Below are 14656 nucleotides of genomic sequence, written 5' to 3' on the forward strand. Positions count from 1 at the left end.
TCCACTTAAAACTATTGCATCTCGTGTTTGGGCATACAATGGGGGAGGCTTATTGAGTTTCTCCAAGGATATGCTTCTACAAAAAAATCAAACTTCGTTAGCAGTATTTATTTTTGTTGAATCATATGCAGTATGCATCCTTTCCCCTTTGAAGAAACACAATGACAGTGAGATCTGCTCTCTGGAGTAGCTAGAAATTACCATTCACCAGTTAGGACTTTATTGCTGTTGTATCTTGTACCCAACTAGTTATCGTCATCCCCCATATTTTGGATGTAAAGCTCGATGTGTAGCTTACTCACTTTGAAGGTGGGAAAATGCTTCATATCACTAATCTACATTCCTTGAACATCTGAGTGCTCAACTGATCACCATGCTTCCATATCGGGAACAAGTGAAAAGGGATAACATTGTTTAGAGTATCGAGAATATGATGGTGGCTGCTGACAAGAAGTTTTGATCTTATCTACATAAAAGAAAAGTAGAGTACAGACATGATCGATAGCCCATGTAAAGATTCTGTGGGTCAACAAGCAAAATAGGACATTATCATGTATATCCATATCATCAGAAACCCAGTATTGGGTTTTGGAAGGAGCTGGCATCCTGCTCCAGTATAACACAGTGATCATCAAAGTCATAAACAATAATTAGGTCACCAGAACGTTACAATGCCAAGGCCCAATAAGAAAGAAAAGGCTGGGTTGACATAGGAGTGAGCTGTTCAATAGAAGTCCCACAAAGGCATTTTGCCAAATGAGCTATTGTTGGACAAGTTGGAGACTTTCCAATAGCTAGACGTGTCCATGACATAAGGGTTCCATGCTAATTGGAGATTCTAATTTAGCGAGGGTGAACCTAGTCTATGGGATTACAGTTGTCCTAATTAAAGTAGAAGTCTCCAAACGGTGATAAAAAAGTTTTTTATTATCTGTATAGAGATGTGGTGGATAGATGAAAATGTGTCCAAGTGTTCTGGCAATCTCTTTTCATATTTCAGAAAACTGGTCTAAAAGCAGGCCGCGCAAAAATATAAGGGCATTCAAATATTCAACGATATATATAATATCTGAAACTGGAAATCATGATTTTCCCAACTGATAAGCGAGCTACACAGCCATTTAAACACAAATGCTGCATTGAAGTCGGCAAACTCGTTGGTGCTTGATCTGCCTGTAAACAGCTCAGTGTATTTGCTGTTTTGGGTCTCCCAAGAGGATAGCACTTCTATCCTCCAGTTGATCTATACTCATGGTTGGTATGTTGGAGTGTGTGCAGTAAAATATTGGTAATACTGAGAGTGTCACATTCCCTAAAGATGCCCATATAAAAAAATGACGATTTTTGCTCTTAGTGGTGAACATTGAAGTTCGGAATACCAATGTCATTTGTGTAGTTAAATGCTGCCATTTATGTTGTCTTTTGTCCTTGACTTGTCTTGATGTAACTGATCTTGCTGTATTTGATTACTAGAGGTAGAGGTCATGATCAGTATTCTTGTAAAAGGCCAGCTTTGGGACAAAAGTTAGGAACCAACACATTATTTTCCATTAATGTGCTCTTTGTTCGTCTATTATGAAATTTGACAATTATTTTATGTTCCTGGTACTACTTGAAGTTATTAGTCAGAAAATAATATTTTGTGGCCCATATTTATGTGTTCATTAGAAAGCGATTTTTCTCATCTCTTTTGGCTGTTCTACTTTTCTGCTAAAAAGAAGGAATTGGAAAATATTAGTATATGTTGCTTTGAATATTAAGAAGAGACTACTATTTTCTAAAATATTGCTATGCATCATCCAACAGCGGTCAGAAGATCTTGGGTTGTTTGTCATTGATGAGGATGATAACGAGACATTACTTGTACACCGTATCTCATCAGATGAAATTTACCGGAGACAAGAAGGTAGCTGCTTTCCTTCAATTGTGTTCATATTTGTAAGATTGGGTGCTATCTGTCTTTTCTGTTGGTTCATACATGTTCGTTTACCTCTAATATATTTTTGTTAGATCTCTCAGAACTTGTGCGGTTGTATTATGCTAAGGCTATCACCTATTTTATATATTCCTTGTGTTTTTGTCATAATCTTCTTTTATTCTATCATTTTTAATTTTTTCTAGACACAATTATTTCTTGGAGGGATCCTGAATTATCTACAGAGTTGGCTCTTAGCTTTCAAGAGAGTATGGGCTGTTCTTATGTATGGTAATGTTCTCTCTATTTCTCTATGGCACGAAGTCTTTGTTTCTTTTTACCATACTATATATGTATTAATCTTTGTTTCTTTTTACCACAATATTTATGTTTCGTAACTATTTTCATTGTGATTTTTATTTTCCCATAGGGACCAAATATGTAGCATTCAGAGGAATATGCAGTTTAGTGCACTCAGTAGTAAGTCTTGCAGCTGGCATTGCATCATGAGTTATGATCTTTATGACCCCTATAGTTTCAAGCTTTACGAATTTTGCTAAGATCATTTAATTTGGTTTCATTTATAGATCTGGAAATGGGACCTTGTCCAGCAAAGGATAGTTTGGAGAATTCTAGTGCATCTCATATTAATGGTACATATTTCTCTTGTTTATTCAAGTATGCGCCACTTTTGCTGGTCCAAGTATGGGTTTTCATATTGGATGTTTTGTTAGCCGATTCTAGGGCTCGGCCATCTGTGGGCTACCTGTGGCCTAGCCTGTATTGGTTGGGTTTGGGCTGTAAATTTAAGCTTTAGCCCGGCCCACTTAGAGGTTGGGCCAGCCCATCTCATGTTGCCCGCCCATTCAATTGGGTCGATCCATCAGGCCTAGGTTGGACTTCAGACCATTGAACTGGCCAGTGTTGGGCTCACTTTCCTTTTATAAGTTGGGCTTGACCAGGCTGCAGCACATTGGCACTCTAGTTGGACCAAAATTCAGGCTGGGCCATTGCCCACCTGTCACCAATTCTTGGATTGATAAAATATTTATTGGAAAGATAATTTTATAGACACAAGACTGTTGGCCTTTTTTGGCAAGATAATATTTGGTGCACTCTTTATCTACTGGCAAGCTGTTGTGTTGATCTGTGTTTGATACCTTTGATGGGGGTGGCCAGTCATGTACTTCAAATGTAGATTCTATCTAAACAGTCTTAATTGATGTTCATATTGCTCTTGTTGGCAACAAGGTTGTTAAAAGCGTCAAAGCGAGGCGAAGGGTTACAGCCTTGATGAAGTGAGGCATAAGTATCAAGGTGTTGAAGTGCAAGTATCACAACAATGAGTAACACAAGATAAAAAAAACATGCAACTATATAATAAAATGAAAAGTAAGCAAATAATTGTGTATTTTACCATCAATAACCTGTGAGAGTATATAAATTTTCACATAAAAAAGGATCACATTTACACACACACACACACAAAACACATGCATATGAACAATTTTTCCACTTTAAACACACAACTAAAAGATCCAATTAGGTTTTAAAGTAAGATTGAGAACAAAACTAACATAGCATATCTTAACTAATTCGAATAGTATCATTAGTTTTTAATCAAATCCCAATCCATAAGTAAATTGAAATATCCATGACAAAATTTTCAATCAATATGTAAGATAAATTAAAATGAAAAATTCAACTTTAGTAGACTTATTGTTTCATCATGACATTGCTTGAGTTGCATCTTCATCACTTCCTTCAACACTATCATTTGAATCATCCATATAAGGAATAGGCTCTTCCACATCTTCTGTTTCATCATCATTCACACTCATTTTCCAACTCTTCAACTTTTTTTGCTTTGCCTCCATCAAAGAATACTGAGCTTAATTATTACTTTAATAATAAAAAGTAATTTTCTAGATCATATAAAAATATCAAAACGTACCCTTTCTAGTTGACATTTCTTTTGAAACTGCAAATTTTCTTTTCAGTTTTTTTATTCCACTTGAACCCTCAAGAGGAGTGACAACTATTTCATTCATATCAAAACTTGGATCTAGACAAGAATCTTCTAATAAATAAGGATATGTATGCCAAACTAGTTCTTTTTTCACAACCCATTCATCATCAGAATCAAGGTAATCAAGAGTTAATGGATCATCAACCATTTTTCTTCTTAGACGTCTTTCCTTCAACTTCATATTATACATAATGAATACTAAGGATTGAGTTTTTCTTGCTCAAGATGATTTCACTTCTTTGTATGAACTTGTAATTATATTTTTGCAAATATTAAGTAATGATTCCATTGTCATTATAATAAAATAAAATATCAAAGAGGTTGACTAATGTACCAAAAAATTAGAAAGAGATAAATCCGTACCAAGAAGAGGAAGACTAAAAGACACATAAAAGAAGATGAAAAGACAAAAAGCATCCACCCTTTTTAGTTTTTCCTGTCTTTTTTGGGTTTCTATTCTAATGTTTCGCTTTCCATTCTAATTTTGGAGACTTGGAGTTACATGATGACAATTGAGACTTTCCAGTCTAATTTTGCCAACGTGAATAGTATTCACTGAATATGTGATATGTCAAACAGTCAAAGTTACCTTTTTATGGACATGTATATGAGGCATGTGCTTCTCCATAACTCACACACCTTGAGTGCGGTGTGCGCCTCACACACTAAGGCACACACCTTGAAAAGACGTGTTATATTTTGTATTGGGTTGGATCTGAAATAGAGATCTAGACCCATATTTATGTGTAAACTTGTGTTCTGCGCATGTGCAGAATGTGTTTGTAATTTCACTCTTTTGTAAAGGGTATTTATGACCCTTGTAATATAAAACAATATAAAAGGTTTTAGGGTATGCCAATCTGTGTGGCTGCCGTCCAAAATATTTCTCTTTCTCTCCTTTTCTTCATATTTTCTTTGCTGAATGGACTTGTGGTGCCACATCAATTTCTAACATGGTATCAGAGCACGGGGTGGTGTTTTCTTCCAAAGGTATGCCCAAATAGATTTGTGATTTTAATTTCAAGTCAGAAGAACTGTTTTTCTTGCTTTTCTTCCTTCATCTTTGTTCTTCGATCTTTCTTTTCTCTCTTTCTCTTTGTGTTTCCTATTTCCCAGATCTGAGTTTGATATTGTGTTTCTGTCCAGATCAGATTTGCATCTGAATCTGCGCTTGATTCTGAGTGTTTGTTAGTCTCAGATCTGCGTCTGATTTGAATTTTCCTTGATATCAGATCTGTGTTTCCCTTCTTCTGAATCAAATCTGATTTTGCAAACCCTAAATAGATCTGCCTGATCCTTTGTTTGTTTTCAGATTTGTGTCTCCATTGTTTTTAATTTCAGAACTACCTCTTACCTACATCTGATTTTGTATTTAAATCTGCTTCGTCATTATCAGCAGATTGTCTTTTATTTTTCCTGCACCTGTCACCTTTGATTTACTGCAAAATGAAGACAACTCCTGTTGTTTGATTCAATCTGCGTCTCTGATTCAGCCTGATCGCATTGTGCTTTTAAGAAGTCACGGTAAAACAACTCCTGTTGTTTGGGATACGTTTGATATCACATATCAGACTAATCTATTGAGAACCGATTCCAAAAAAAAAGGAAAAAGAAAAAAGAAAAAAAGGAGTTGTTCCCTCAACATATTGTTCTACCCGTAGACTGTAGTCTGTAGTCTGGTCGACTAACTTACTGGTTGGGCTGAATTCTAAATCAAAACAAACTAAGTGTTTTGCTTACTCAGTTTGGACCTACAATTTCTCAACATATTGTTATATTTACCTCCTTAATCATGGATTTTTCTTCTTCTCATGCTAGTCTTTCCTCAAATTTCTAGAGTCATCTTGTATCTAAAAAATTAAATCATTCCAATTTTCTGACTTGGAAAAGGCAAATCGTTCTTTTTATAAGGAGTCAAGATCTGTCTGGGCATATGGATGGATCAATCCCTACTCCGCCACAGTTTATTTCACAAGAAATAAAGGATGACAAAGGAAATACATCAGTTCAGTTGATACGAAATCCTGAGTTCATGGCTTGGATGAAGCGAGACTAAGCCTTAGTGGCCTACATTACTTCAACATTATCTGAAGAGGTCTTGATATCCATTCCTGATGATTGCAGTGCGGCAGAGTTACAAACTAAGCTTGTTCAGACATATTTCCAAATATCAGAGGCTAGGGTCTTATTTTTGAAGCAGGAGTTTCAAACTCTCCAAAAGGGCACTATGTCTATTATGGAATACTTAAATAAAATGAAGACAATCACTGATCAACTTGCTATTGTTGGAAGTGTAGTTACTAATAAGGAAATAGTGCAACAAACTTTAAATGGCTTGGGAGAAGAGTATCTTGTTCTTACCACATCCCTGTCCTGTTTACCAGAATTACCATGTTTTGAAGATCTTCAAGCTAAGCTTCTACAATATGAGATGCATTTGAACCGATTGGCTACTAGGAGTGAACAATCCAATATGCAAAATGTTTTGATCATAGATATGTTTCAAGGTGGTGTGCGTGGTGGGAACGATTATCGAGGTGGAAGAGGTCATGGATGTTCTGGACAAGGAGGTCATGGGCTTCTTCCCACTCCGAATATATCCGACAATTCTAATTTTAATATGGGAAATCGAAATGTCCCTACATGCTTCTTGTGCAACAAAAAGGGGACACATCAAAGCAAATTGTTGGTTCAACCCTCAAAATAAAGGCAAAAACAACAAAAGGGAGGGAAAAAGGAGAACTGAGGGATCCAAGCCTTCTGGAGATGTACAACAACTTTTACTTGTAGTTTTTTCACAGATGAGCATTAAGCATAATGATCAGGGAGAGTGGTATGTAGACTCACATAAGCAACTACTCATGTGACAGGGAACCCCGGTAAGCTCACTAACCTATCTCCTTATTTCGGAAAAGACAATGTTGTTACTGGCGATGGAACACATCATCGAATTACTCGTACTGAAAATGCACAAATTCCACTATCACCTTCTAGTCTTAATTTGTCTTATGTTCTTCTTGTTCCTAACATAAAAAAGAATACTATTTTTGTATCCAAGCTTGTTGATGATACAAATTCTTCAGTCGAATTTACACCCTCTTCTGTGCATGTCAAGGACCTTCAAACGAAGGAGACGTTCGCTAGAGGGGAGCGACGAGGGAATATGTACATCTTCAACAAGGATCCTTCTACTATCTCTTTTGTCTTGAATCCATCTTCTACCTCGAAGTCATCATTGTAGATTTCAGAGTCAAGTTCTTCGAGTGTTTTGAGTCTGTCTCGATGTAGGCACGATCGTCTTGGTCATTGTAGTCGTAATTTTGTTGAAAAGCTTGTGTCAAATAATCTTGTTCCAGAGACCAGTTTGTTTTCTGAATTTGATGTTAAGAAGTGTTCTAGTTGTCAGTTCTGCAAGAGTCATGTTCTTCCATTTTCCTTTATTAATAAAAGAGCTTCAAGACCTTTTGAAATCGTGTACTCTGATGTGTGGGGACCTGCCCTGTTTGTTCCTCTTCTGGCAGTCGATATTATGTCCTTTTTATTGATAGCTATTCCCGCTATACTTGGATAATGGATACACTTTATGAAACATAAATCTGAGGTCTTTAAATTGTTTTAAAATTTTTGTGCCATGGTTAAAAATCAGTTTTCTACTATTGTTATACATTTCTAGTGTGATGGAGGAGGTGAGTATTCCTCAACCGACTTTATTGAATTTCTTCGAAATAATGGAATAAGTCGGCGAGTTTCTTGCTCACATACACCCCAACAAAATGGAGTGGTTGAACGAAAACATCGTCATATTGTTGAAATTGCCATGAGCATGATACATGACAACAATATTCCCATCAGCCTTTGGACAAAAGCCTTTCATACTGCTATACATGTGATCAATTGTCTGCCTATGACTATCCTTGCAGATCAATCCCCTTATTTTGTTCTTTTTTGACATCATCCTGATTATAATGATTTGCGAGTTTTTGGCTGTGTTTGTTATGTGCATATCGACACATCCCTAAGGAACAAGTTTCAGGATAAAGCTTCCAAATGCAGATTTATGGGGTATGCAGACGAATACCAGGGGTATAGATGCTACGATCCCATTACCAAACGTGTTAAGACCTCTAGAAATGTTGTGTTTGATGAACAAAATTTTGAATTTGAGCTCTCATCTCAGCACAGTCAGCCTCGCAATACCGAATTATATGATCCCTGGATGAATGCAAACTTGTTTGGCAGTGAGAGAGAACTTTGTCAGTCCTCTTGTGAAGGAGTTGAGACAAGAGAGGAAAATCATCAAGTTCAACCCATGTCAGAAGAAGCAACACCTTCAGCGTTTGAAGGTTTCAACAAATTTTCCGGCCAAGTGTATATTAGAATGGATAATGATGCATCTTCTGACAGTGCTGAAGAAAGCATGAATCAACCCACTATTAGAAAGTCTGCAAGAATTCGCCATCCAATTCAGAGATGGGTGAGTTATGACAACTTTTCTATGGATTTTCAATTATTCATGTCACAGATTGAGAGGCAAGATGACCCTGTTGCCTTTCATCAAGCCATCACATCACACAAATGGATTGAAGCAATGAATGAAGAAATGAAAGCTCTACATGAATGTCAAACTTGGGAGATTGTTCCTAGGCTTGAAGGTAAAAATGTTGTAGGATCAAAGTGGGTTTACAAGATCAAATAAAACCTGATGGAAGTATAGAACGACATAAAGCGAGACTCATTGCTCGAGGTTTTACTCAAGAGTATGGACAAGACTATGATGAGACTTTCCGTCCTGTTGTTAAAATGGGAACTATTCGTATCATCCTTTCACTAGCAGTAGAGCATAGATGGATGTTGAGTTAGTTGGATGTAAAAAACACCTTTTTGCATGGAGATTTGAAAGAAGTGGTCTACATGGAACAACCCCCCGGCTACGCTGAAGGAGATTCTCAAGCGTATGTGTGTAGGTTGAAAAGAGCTCTATATGGGTTAAAGCAAGCATCTAGGTCTTGGTTTGAAAGTTTCTCTTTCAAAATACAAAAGCATGGCTTTCGTAAGTGCTTTCTTGACCATTCCTTGTTCATCTATAGAAATGAAGATGTAACGACCTTGTTACTCATATATGTTGACGATATAGTCATCACTGGTAATTCTGATGATCACATTCAAATGGTAAAAGATTTGCTCATGCAAGACTTTAAGATGAAGGATCTTGGGAAGTTAAGATATTTTCTTGGGGTTGAAGTGGATAAGAAGGGTGATGTTCTAACTCTTATACAACGTCCACATTAGACTTATTGATTAAGGCAGAAATGATAGATTGCAAACCTTTGACTACCCCTCGTTCTCTAAATCAAAGGCTAAGTTCACAAGATGGAGAAATATATCATGATCCCAGTAGATATTGAAGCATTGTGGGAATGTTACAATATGTGTATGTTGTTTGCTGATGATATTGTTTTGATTGATGAGTCTAGAGCTGGGGTTAATGCTAAGTTAGAATTATGGAGACAGACATTGGAAGCTAGAGGTTTTAAGTTGAGTAAGAGTAAGACTGAATATATGGAATGTCGGTTTAGTAAGCAACGAAGTAGTGATGGGAGTGTAGTGAAGCTTGGTGAGCAAGATATACCGGTGAATGATTATTTCAAATATTTGGGATCCATTATTCAAAAGTATGGAGAAATTGATGGAGATGTAAATCATAGGATAAAGGTTGGGTGGATGAAATGGAAAAGTGCTACTGGAGTGCTGTGCGATCGTAGAATGCCATTGCGGTTGAAGGGAAAGTTTTATAGGACGACTATTAGACCCGCTTTACTATATGGTACGGAATGTTGGGCTGCCAAGAGACATCATATTCAAAAAATGAGTGTAGCTGAGATGCGAATGCTTAGATGGATGTGTGGAAATACAATAAAAGATAAGATTCAGAACAAAGAGATACGTAAGAAGGTAGGTGTTGCACCCATTGAAAATAAGATGCGAGAGAATCGTTTACGGTGGTTTGGACATATTCGGCGAAGGCCTAATGATGCTCCAGTTAGAAGATTGGAGAAATGGGAAAATATATTAGTTAAAAGAGGTCGGGGTAGGCCTAGGAAGACTTGGATGGAGATGATAGGAAAGGATATGAATGCTTTGAACCTCACCGAGGACATGGCGTTGGATAGAAATGATTGGAGGAAAAGGATTCATGTGGAAGACCCAAAATGAATTTCTTTTTTGGTTCATATCGCTGACCCCAATTGTTTTGGGATGAAGGCGTAGTTGTTGTTGTTGTTGTGGGAATGTTACAATATCTTACGTTCACTAGGCCAGATATTGTATATGCTGTGAATCAAGTGTCTTAATTTATGCACGAACCGAGAACTGGACATGTTGAAGCTATGAAGAGAATCTTGAGATACCTGAAGGGAACTATTGGAGATGGGCTTGTTTATCAAAGAACTTGGTCAAGCAAGAGGGGTCATGAAATACTTACTTATACTGATGCCGATTGGGCAGGTGATCCAGATGAGAGAAGGTCAATTTCTGGTTATTGCATATTCATCGGGAATAACCTAGTATCATGGAGTAGTAAGAAACAAAAGACTGTTGCCAGATCTAGCACAGAAGCAGAATACCGGTCCATGGCAGCTGGGACAGCAGAAGCCACTTGGGTAAGGCACTTGCTATAGGATCTAGGAGAAGTTATCACGAGCTCATTATTATTGTGTGACAACCAAAGTGCCATCAATATCTCTTTTAATCCGATTCATCACAGCCGCATAAAGCATATTGAAATTGACCAACACTTCATTCGGCAAAAGGTGGAAGATAAGGAAATCTTGTCTCAACACATTAGGACTGAAAATCAAGTGGCTGATTTGTTTACAAAAGGGCTAACCAAGCATCAATATTGGTTCTTAAAGAGCAAGTTGTCCATGGTCAAACACCATGCACAACTTGAGGGAGGGTGAAAAGACGTGTTATATTTTGTATTGGGTTGGATCTGAAATAGAGATCCAGACCCATATTTATGTGTAAACTTGTGTTCTGCGCATGTGCAGAATGTGTTTGTAATGTCACTCTTTTGTAAAGGGTATTTATGACCCTTGTAATATAAAACAATATAAAAGGTTTTAGGGTATGCCAATCTGTGTGGCTGCCGTCCAAAATATTTCTCTTTCTCTCCTTTTCTTCGTATTTTCTTTGCTGAATAGACTTGTGGTGCCACATCAATTTCTGACACATCTCATATACACTAATGCCTCAATGCTGCACCTCGAGGCATGAAGGCTCGCCTCACACATGAGGCGTAGGTACTTAACAACATTGGATGGCAATGTTAGATATTTTAGAGTCTTAGATATATAATGATTTGGACGCCCCCTACTGCAGCTAGCTGAGCAGCCCTTAATCAAGTTCAGTTTATTAAACAAGATGAATTGTAAAATAAGTTCTTCAAGCTGTATATGAACCTATTTCATGAGTCAGGATGAGGTCATTATTCAGCCAAGTTCTGAGTGGCTCATTTCTTCCCAGCCCTATGGGGATGCTTGAACTTGCACAAAAGAAATTTCACTCTTTCAATTTTTCTGACATTCCGTTTTTTGTTAGGCAGTTTATCTGAGCAAAGCATTAAAAAACATATCTTCATATACAGCCATTTTCACATGTGCATTCACTCGGTTATGAAGACATGCCTTTTATTTTGGACATGGATGTTCATCAGATATAGAGGTGAGTGTTGAGCCTTTTCGTGTTTCTTTTTCAGATGAGGCATTTCACAACCTTGGTGGTGAATTACGTGAATTACCACCAGTCGAGCTGTCCAATCTCCCTTCAATTTTAAAGGTCCCTTTCTCTTTAGCTGATCATTGGAATTTTCGTTTTCTGATTCTGGCATTATTAGTAGATGTAACTATATACTGTTATCTAATTAACAAGGGCTGCATTTGCTTGTGCCATGTAATGGAATGTGTGACCTGGTGTTAGATGCCTGTTTTCTTCTTATATCATCGTATAGCAATTGTTATAATAGTTCGTTTCAACTCTCTCTAGAGCGTATCCATTATGTGCGTATATGTGTGTTATGTGTATACAACTTGATTCTTTATCTATTTTCTAATTGCTGATGATTGCCTTATAGTTTTATGAATAAATGGTGGAGGTCCTGCTATTTTTTCATGGAAAAAGAAATGAAAACTAGAGCTTGTTTATTATCCATTTATAATCATATATTGGATAACCGATAAACTGAAGCTTAGTGTTTCCTACATGCTTTATATCTTCTCAGATTACTATATCTTATTTGGAGATAGCTAGGAAAGGCATGCCTGCCAAGAACGGTAGGTTGGACATGGGCTCTGGTTTCTTATTTCCTTATCTATGTTCAAATAGCAGTGGTCTTCTATAATCTTTCACTAGATTGTTATCCCTGTTTGTGATTTAGCCTTAATTTTTGGCACTCAATACATACGATTTTTTTATGACACACATAAATGATGTCTATGATGATGTCATGATTCGAGGTGGTCGACCTTGCGGTTGCACCTTTTCAGGAGTGAACTGCCTACGTGAATGGTTCAGCCAACAGTCTGGTTATCCAAACATACATTTGCATCCACAAGCATATGAATATAGAAACCCATCTACATTATATGGATTTGTACTTATATGTCCAATTATTATAGTTATAGATTGCCATGTTTTCTCTCATTTCCATCCTGGGATGGACACTGGGGCTCTCGGGTGCCTGGCCTGGGACAGGCAGGGTTTGGGGCCATTGGGCTGCATGTGCTGCCTGAAACCTTGTTGGACCTGGGCCTGGCCTAGCCTGACTGCAAATTGGTCCAATGGGACCTTGTTTGGTCCAAGAGCCAAGAGGTAAGATGATTGTGTCATAAAACCACAGGGAACCCAAAGCACAACCAAATGAAAAATAAAACGGGACTAAAGCATAAACGTAATACATTTTGCAAAGACTAAATGGTGACATTCTTACATGCACAAGAACACCAATAACTAAAATAAATAATAATTTTATTAATGATAAAAAATATAAAAATTACAAAGTAACCTCACTACAGCACTAAAGCACACACCCTACACAAACAACCACATACTAGCCGTTGGGACAGTCTAACTGCTTAGTTTGACCCAACAGCCAGTCCAACAGTAAAAAAAGTAGAAAAAGAACCCTAATCTATCCTATAAGTATACAATAAGTATACCTACTCTAACTAAATAGGTATGCTTAGTGTATACCTTAATACAAGCAATAGGTATACATTTAGTATACCTAGAATACAAAACAAAGCGAAATCAATAAATATGATACACAATGCCCATAAGTATAAAAGAGTATACTTAGGTATAAACAAGACAAGTACATATTTTCCAACACCCTCCCTCCTCAAACTTACAGAGAGTCACGAAAGTTTGCAAAAATAATACAAGGGATAAGACTGTCTTTAAAGGCATCAAACAATAATCTTTATGGTGTGTCCTCCAACAACAATCTATCTTCCAAAAGAAACTCCATGATCATTATTAGGAATCTAATCTTCAAATCTCCAAGGAGCTTTATCCCAATCCATGGCTTTGTTTAGATCCTGCATTGGGATAACAACACAAGGCAACAACTACAACAAAAGGATTATAACACAAATATAGTCAAAATTTAAAAAACACTATATATAAAACAAAATAAATAGTCATAATATTAGATATATATGCATACGGAGAGAGGATGGTCAAACATACTAAAAAACTCAAGAAAATACAATATATAGAAAATACAATAATCATTTTAAATCACAATCATTTAAACAATCACGAGGAAAAAATATTTACAATAATCATTAAAACAATAGTTAATAGTAATAATTTAAATCATGAATATTAAAGAAAAATGACACTAGAAAACTTAATTCAACATATTTCAAAAATAATTAAGAGATATGATAATCCATCAAACAAGAACCACGAAATCTGAAGATAGCTTTGAAACCATCAACGTATCTCGAAAGGTAGAAACAAAATATCAAATTAATAGAGATCATATATCAATATAGACTATGAGACTATCAAGAGACAATCATGCTCAAACAATATTTCAATAGCTTAGGTAGCTATATCATACGAACATATAAATAATCAATAATTCTAAACAACTATAACAAATTGTCAAGAAGTAAAAAGAATCATATAAGAGCAAGACTACAATATCTCAAAGAAATGCAAAAGCTCAAATGATCACAACAATATAAATTTCAATAACAATACCGATACCAATATGAAATAAATATAAATACGTTCAATATACACTCAATATCAATATGCAAAGAAGGCATATTATAATGCATAATCTATGTCACATGGGTGCGGGTGCGGGGGTGCGGCAAAAATATAAAAAATTATATATATATATATATATATATATATATATATAAAGTCCAAAAGTTGGACATAAATAACCCTGGGTCAGGTTGACCGCATCGGGTGAGGGTGCGACGCTGGTGCGGCACCTAGTTGAAGAGTCCCTGTGACATAGTGCATAATGCATGCAAGTGAAATATTTAAGAATAACTATTTCCCATATAATGGCAAAAGAGCAGCTTAAAAGATTAGAAAGCATATGAAGAGATTTTAGCTATGTCACACGGACTCTTCTAACAGGGCACTGCACCCGCGTCGCACCCGCACCCAGGCGGGTGCGACAGCCTGGG

The 14656-nt window shown here is 36.6% G+C and overlaps 1 protein-coding gene across 1 annotated transcript in view; it reads left to right on the forward strand.

Annotated features, from left to right (window-relative positions):
- Window positions 1-14656, forward strand: part of LOC149844128 (uncharacterized) — a 61996-nt gene that overhangs the window by 5166 nt on the left and 42174 nt on the right. Inside the window, exons 3-7 of the mRNA XM_090000334.1 lie at window positions 1807-1906; window positions 2122-2206; window positions 2346-2395; window positions 2503-2568; window positions 11701-11780. Of these exons, the coding sequence (XP_089856460.1) occupies window positions 1807-1906; window positions 2122-2206; window positions 2346-2395; window positions 2503-2568; window positions 11701-11780 (381 nt within the window). The remainder of the gene's footprint in view (window positions 1-1806; window positions 1907-2121; window positions 2207-2345; window positions 2396-2502; window positions 2569-11700; window positions 11781-14656) is intronic.

Source organism: Nuphar pumila, chromosome 3 (genome assembly GCF_984573655.1).
Source record: "Nuphar pumila chromosome 3, dmNupPumi1.hap1.1, whole genome shotgun sequence".
NCBI classification, from domain to species: Eukaryota; Viridiplantae; Streptophyta; class Magnoliopsida; order Nymphaeales; family Nymphaeaceae; genus Nuphar; species Nuphar pumila.